Here is a 6187-nt window from a genome sequence, read left to right as displayed (position 1 = left end):
GATGGGATCAAACTGGGTTTTTAGCACACATGATATGCTGGAGGCTCCCCCTGCTGGACGCCTTACAACACTACATTTACTCATTATACTATCTAGTAATGAACTTAACTCAAGTGAGCACAACACACAGGCAATACACCCCTAGAGTATGTGACCATTTTATTGGAATGGCATCATGTACAGTAAACACCAGAGAGAACCAAAACCATTCAGGCAGTACCATCCATGCCTTTTCCAGTGAATCCCTGATGACACACACAGCTCACACACTTGGCGGCCCAGTCCACCTCTGACAAACAAACACAAGAGCCAAGAACTAGACTGGCCCAAAGGCAATACCTGACATTCAGAATACATTAACACACTGTCATACTATTAAATTACATTGCACTGAGAGACCTGATCAAATTAAAAGAGCACTTATTAGAATTCATTCAATCAATTATGGCTTCTGTAAAACAAATGTTAAAAGGTACAAAAAACAGGCTGTAAAATTCATTCAGCAACAAATCAATGGCAGAGACAGTGCAAAAAGCGTAACACTTTGAGACACCACAAATCGATACCCATGCACATAAAGTACAGTACGTCACGTCACATAACACTGGTTTTCTACTGTAACAGTCTATAAACATTGTAAACTGTGAGCAAGGTTACATATAAGGCTGGTGAATATTAACAAGACTGCATAGGCCTTTAACATTGTGCAATAAACACTGATTGTCTTATGCCATTGCATAGCCACATAGCACTGGTTTGTTTTGGTCAAAGCAACCCTAGACATTAGGCTATGTTCATACTGCAAACCTTAGTGCTCAATTCTGTCTTTTTTTAAGTGGTCAATATCAGATTCCAGTGTGAACAGGTCAGTCCTGAAGTGACCCGCATGCGGCTGACAGGTCAAGCTTGTAAAACGGGACCACAACCGACTCATTGGTTTGAGTCTTATAGCTTCTTTGAACTTAGCTTTAAGGCTCTTAACTTGTCTATGACACTGGTGCCACATTCATGCTTTCAAACAGAGAGCGGTTATGATACAACCCCTCAAGTCTTGCTTGCACAGAAGTGTGCACATAAATACTTATACTGTCCCTCCACTGACTAGTTCCACTGCCTTGTCCTCCATGTTTGTAATCACAGCAACATGACTGCCCTGGCCCTCCTGCCAGCGCTGAATTTGTCACTGTCGATCTAGAGCAGGGGTTTTCAATGTGGGAGGTGACCCTCCCCTAGGGGGGCTGCAAGCAGTTTCAGGGGAGGCTCAGTAAATGGAAATGAAAAGATATTACATCAAAAGGAGATCACATAGATTAGCCTAAATGTGTGTGATTTGGTTAAAGAGATAGTTCAGATATACAGTAGTTTGGGAGTCAGAAACAAATTCCTTCAGATAGACAGACCCTTTTTATGGATTTGGTGTAGTCTGAAGTATGACAAATAGTAATATCAAGCTATCTTGGCTCAATTGTTGAGTGTCTATGGGATCAAGTAATACAATCATGATCCCATAGGCATCCAGAAATTGAGCGAGGGGGGCGCCTTTTTCCAAGCTTTGTCTGGAGGGAGGCCCACAGTCTTAGACTTTGAAAACCCCTGATTTAGAGTGACCTAAAAGTCCCATGAAGTCTGATACGGGCCACATGTCTGTTAACACTGAGGTTGCATTCCAAAAAATCAGAATCGGATTTAAATCTACATACATGAAAGTGGCCCAGGTCAGATTTGAAAGAGTCAGATTTCATGCAATTTGTAATGGTCACAGTCATGAAACAAACAAACAAAAAAACAGATCTGAGTCACTTGGGGGGGGGTCTGATTTGGGCCACTTTAGCCTGCAGTGTGAACGTAGCCTTAGTCATCTTTTCTATTCTTTCCAAAATATAGCACTCATGTTTGCAATAATAGATAGATAGATAGATAGATAGATAGATAGATAGATAGATAGATAGATAGATAGATAGATAGATAGATAGATATGTAGGCTAAGCTTCCAGGTACTAGTGCGATATGCAATACAAACCAGGTAATGTGTATTAGTACAGGTAGGCAGTGTTTTCCTCATGGGCCTACAAAGGCAGTATTAACTATTCTAACTTGACTGTGTCTGTGTGGCGATATTGGCCCTGTCTCCACCCACAGGCACTACTGTGTGGCAATATTGACCCTGTCTCCAGTCTCCACCCACAGGCACTTTTTTCACTGGCAGTGGCAACACTACCGTTTTCTTTGACCTTTCCATTGGACGGGAGTCGTAGTCCTTTCAGAAAGAACTCTCCAGAGTATTGTAGTTGTCTTTGAAGTTCTTTAGTTCCAGGAAGTGTTTGGGCCGCTTGCTGCGCTGCTGTGGCGTAGCGGCGAGGTAGGTGGTCTGGGTGGCCGAGGAGGAGCTCGGAGGCTCCGCACTGCTGGTCAAGTCTTTGGCTGCAGACTGGTGCTGCTGGTTCAGAGCGCTGCCACTGGTGTGGGACTTCACACTGAAAGAGAGGGACGAAACAAAGATTTCCCTCAGCACAAATCTGATGTCATAACAAACATTCCACAGCAGGGATTAGCACAGAAGAAAAGATGTCATAACAAACATTCCACAGCAGGGATTAGCACAGAAGAAAAGATGTGAGGGAATAAGAGGGTGTAGTGGGACAAGTTGTAGTTACTCACACAGAGGCCAGTTTAGTTAGAGCTTCCTGGTATTTCAAAAACTCTGCTTCACCAAACACCTACAAGCAAGAGACAAAGAATGGAGAGGAAGATCAGTTAGGACAGGGGTTCCCAACCTTTTTTGCATGGCGTACCAGTTTAAGATTGACAATATTGCTGCGGACTGGGGCGACTGGGGTGGTGGGGGCATAGTTCATACATTTGAATACAGTATCAAATGCACAGGGCGTATTTTCCTCACATAAACATAATATGAAATCATTGCAACTCATCAACATGTGTGCGTGAGAGCCCTGGGCTTGCTTCTTCAAATCGATAGCCTTACATATCATTGTGGATGACCAGAAGATAGAAATGCGTTTGCAACACTTTATGATTTCACTTAGTCGTCTTTTTTACTAGCTACACAAAAGAGGTGTGCATTGTAACCTGACGTGCACTTTGACGCTGCCACTCCCTCTCTTAACTCATTGAGTGCCAATGACGACAATCGTCGTCAATTGCTTTAGTGACGTAGAGTGCCAATGACGACGATTGTCGTCAATTGCGCTTTTTGACGGTGGGACGTGGATCAAAGCCAGATCCATCTCCTGTAAAATTTTGGGGCATGTTGAATGTGTATAACCTATTTTACCGACCCATTAGGTGGCGACAGTGCTCTCCAGATTACAGAAAGGTCCGGAAAACAGCAGGAGAAACCCCCGTGATCAAAGAGAAACCGCTCATGCTGCAGCCAGAGCCATATAGATGGCTCTGACTGCAGCTGATGTTGGCTGCGAACAGCAGTCAATCCGCGCACACAACTGAGCCCCTCTGCCTCTGTCTGTCTGTCTGCATAGTTTCTTCACACGATTAGCCGCCAGAAATGCAGCACCCGACGCCGAAGGGCCAAACCTTTCCCTGCAGTCTGGTTTGGCATTTCCGTGTCGCGCTGGGAGCCGGCGCAAAAAAACGGAGCGCTCCGAAAATAGACTGTGTGCGTGTTAGGCTATGTGTTAGTGTGGGGAGGAGTTTGCAGCTGAGGGGGGGAGAGGGGGGTGGGGCACGCAGGCACCACACAACTACACCACGTCACTACATCAGAAAATATTATCTTCAGACTCAGTGAATGTGCTTGAAATGCTGCATTTCACAAAAGGCGGAATAACTCAGCTTCTAATTTGAAAAGTGTCTTTTTGCTCAAAACAGCCTATCTTCTCCGGCTCATAACTAAAGAACGGAAAATGGGATCAATAAACTTTTTTTTGCAGATGATAGAAGAGCGTCTCATCGTTCTTTGTGCGTGTTCGGTGTTTACATAGTAATATCACACAATATTCTGTGGGCCTCGAGAAATCACTGAAAACGCTCTGAAACTCTGGCACTGGGAGCGTCCGTTCTCCAAAAGTGGCTGGCACTCAATGAGTTAAGGCACGCTCTCTCCATCTCTCTCTCACTCTGTCTCTCTTTCTATCTCACTCGCTCTCTCTCTCTCTCCTTTTCTCCCTGACGATTCCTTCCGCGCAGCCCGGCAGCAAATGCTTTGCGGACCAGCACCGGTCCGTGGACCGGGGATTGGGAACCACCGAGTTAGGAGGACATGCATTAACAAATCCAGATACTGCAGATAGTAATCATACAGTCAGTATGTATCCCTCACAGATACAAAGTGAACAACACATTCATGCATTCTCCAATATCTCATAGTTCATGCAAACACATGAATATAGAGCGCGCACAAACACTGACCCCTGCCCCGTGGCGTGCCCTGTTGTACCCATCCAGCACTGTGTCAATGAGGGAACTTTGGCTGTTGCGGAATAAGGAGTGGGAGTTCCGCAGTTCTAGAAGCCAGGTGCGGAACCTTTTCCCAGTCACAGCAGTGGGCGTCCCACCTAGCTCGCGGAACGGCAAGTCTGCTGGCAGAAGAGAAAGGCTTTATAGTGACGCCATGGAAGGATTCATAGACAGTCAGAAAGAAGCACTGACAAACTACAAATGACTTGAGTAACAGCAAAGCGTACCAGTGTCTCTAATGGCATCCAGTGCTCTCATCCTGTAGAGGTAGTCATAGCAACCTGCAACACACAGACACATGTCCGGGTGCTGTGATAGATATTGCACATGTTGGTAGGTCCATGGTGGGTGGGTGGGTGTGTGTGTGTGTGTGTGTGTGTGCACTCCACTCACCAGGCTGCTCTCTGTGTTTCAGCCGGTCATCGTCTGGCGATAGCAGGCGAGGCTCAAACTGGACTTTCTGGACTTTATGCAATTTGGAGTCAATTTGTTGTCTCAGCTCCTGCAGCACACAGTTCACACAGTTCACACCTGCATATCTAGTCAAACGCTGTATAGCACTTGTCCTAGTGAGTGAGTGAGTGTGTGTGTGACTGAGCGAGTGTTACCTTAGGGCCATTGTGCCCGAGGGGGACATGTGGCCCTCTCCGAGACTTCATAGCAAACCGCATAATTTGCCTTTTCACAAAGATGAACAGCAAAACAAACACCTAGAGGCAAGCCAATAATTAGAGGAGCTACCCAGGGTTCGTACACATTTTCAATTAAAAAAAAATCCATATTCTTTCCAAACCTTGTTCACAGCGACAAATATCTGAATATCTGAGAAGATTGGCAGTTCCTACACCGTTTCGATTAAGACAGTATATCCATATTTTTCCCAGATCCTATGTTCTTGACTGGATGTAATTTTGGTCTGTATGTGATATATAATGCACGCTGACAGTAGCTGCATAATATGAGAATCCCCCTATCTGAACATTATTCTGCACATCAACAAAAACTGTGGACTCAAAGTGCGTCTACAACATAAAAGCTAATGTATCGGACGGACTGGACCGCAGCATTTTCCACAGGCTACTTTTCCAGACCTTTTTTTTTTTATTTCCCCAAACTATTCAATTCTTGGAAATTATTAAATTAATTCTAATACTTTTCCAGACTTTTTAGACCTGCGTACCCTGCCATTATTTATTCAACTCAAGAGTCTACTGTGGTCTTTCGCCGACTGACATCCAGTTGGGCCTTACGATTTGTTGACTTGAACTTCACTTTTGTGATAGTAAGATAGTATATCAATATATAATAGGTAGGCAGCCATGTAACATTATCAAACACACTTACCAGACTCCCGTAGGCCATTACAAGCACTACGTTGACGCTTGAAAGAGGAGAATCAGACCGCATGTTGAAATTCTTCCTTGAGTCTACCAAACGACCAAAGCACTATCGTTAACGGTAAATACTTGAAAGTGCGTCGCACAGGTAAACTTCACGAAGCACCCGGTTTCATAAGTAACGCTAGCACGTTTTAAACACATAACGCTAAAGGAAAGACAGACAACAAGGAAGTTCTACATTGCGTTGTTGACATCCGGGATAGTCACGTGATCCGTGCGAGCGTGGGTGACGTCGTGCGCCTCGCCTCTGCCATCTGCTGTTCAAACGTTATGACGGTTATGACACAAAGCCCCAAACAAAGACTCACTGGATCCCATCATAACGAAGACACAGCCAATTGAGCGAGAATCAT

At 44.9% G+C, this 6187-nt stretch overlaps 1 protein-coding gene across 2 annotated transcripts; it reads right to left on the bottom strand.

Moving 5' to 3' along the window:
• Positions 1–167: 167 nt before the first annotated feature.
• Positions 168–5878, bottom strand: ltap1 (lipid transport auxiliary protein 1). Of its 2 annotated transcripts, none has more exons than XM_083638406.1 (7): positions 5779–5878; positions 5043–5144; positions 4828–4936; positions 4662–4715; positions 4387–4556; positions 2659–2717; positions 168–2474 (listed from the first exon to the last, which is right to left on the bottom strand). In XM_083638406.1, the coding sequence occupies exons 1-7, from the start codon at positions 5839–5841 to the stop codon at positions 2261–2263; spliced, it is 771 nt and encodes a 256-aa protein (XP_083494532.1). In that variant the 5' UTR covers positions 5842–5878; the 3' UTR covers positions 168–2260. The 2 variants fall into 2 exon arrangements, with proteins under 2 accessions (XP_083494532.1, XP_083494533.1); XM_083638407.1 differs by having other exon boundaries at positions 4387–4553.
• Between the last annotated feature and the right edge of the window lie 309 nt (positions 5879–6187).

Source organism: Poromitra crassiceps, assembly GCF_964638095.1.
Source record: "Poromitra crassiceps genome assembly, chromosome: 1".
In the NCBI taxonomy this organism is placed as follows: Eukaryota; Metazoa; Chordata; class Actinopteri; order Beryciformes; family Melamphaidae; genus Poromitra; species Poromitra crassiceps.
Note: the sequence above shows the minus strand (reverse complement) of the source record. Positions and strands in the feature narration are given on the sequence as shown.

What these genes read in the sequence shown, in the direction of transcription:
- ltap1 (XM_083638406.1), bottom strand. Translation starts at nt 5,841, where the DNA reads ATGCGGTCTGATTCTCCTCTTTCAAGCGTCAACGTAGTGCTTGTAATG. An exon ending in GAAACACAGAGAGCAGCCTG is followed by an intron (nt 4,716 to 4,827) that starts GTGAGTGGAGTG and finishes TGTGTGTTGCAG; the next exon opens with GTTGCTATGACTACCTCTAC. An exon ending in GGGCACGCCACGGGGCAGGG is followed by an intron (nt 2,718 to 4,386) that starts GTCAGTGTTTGT and finishes TCTTGCTTGTAG; the next exon opens with GTGTTTGGTGAAGCAGAGTT.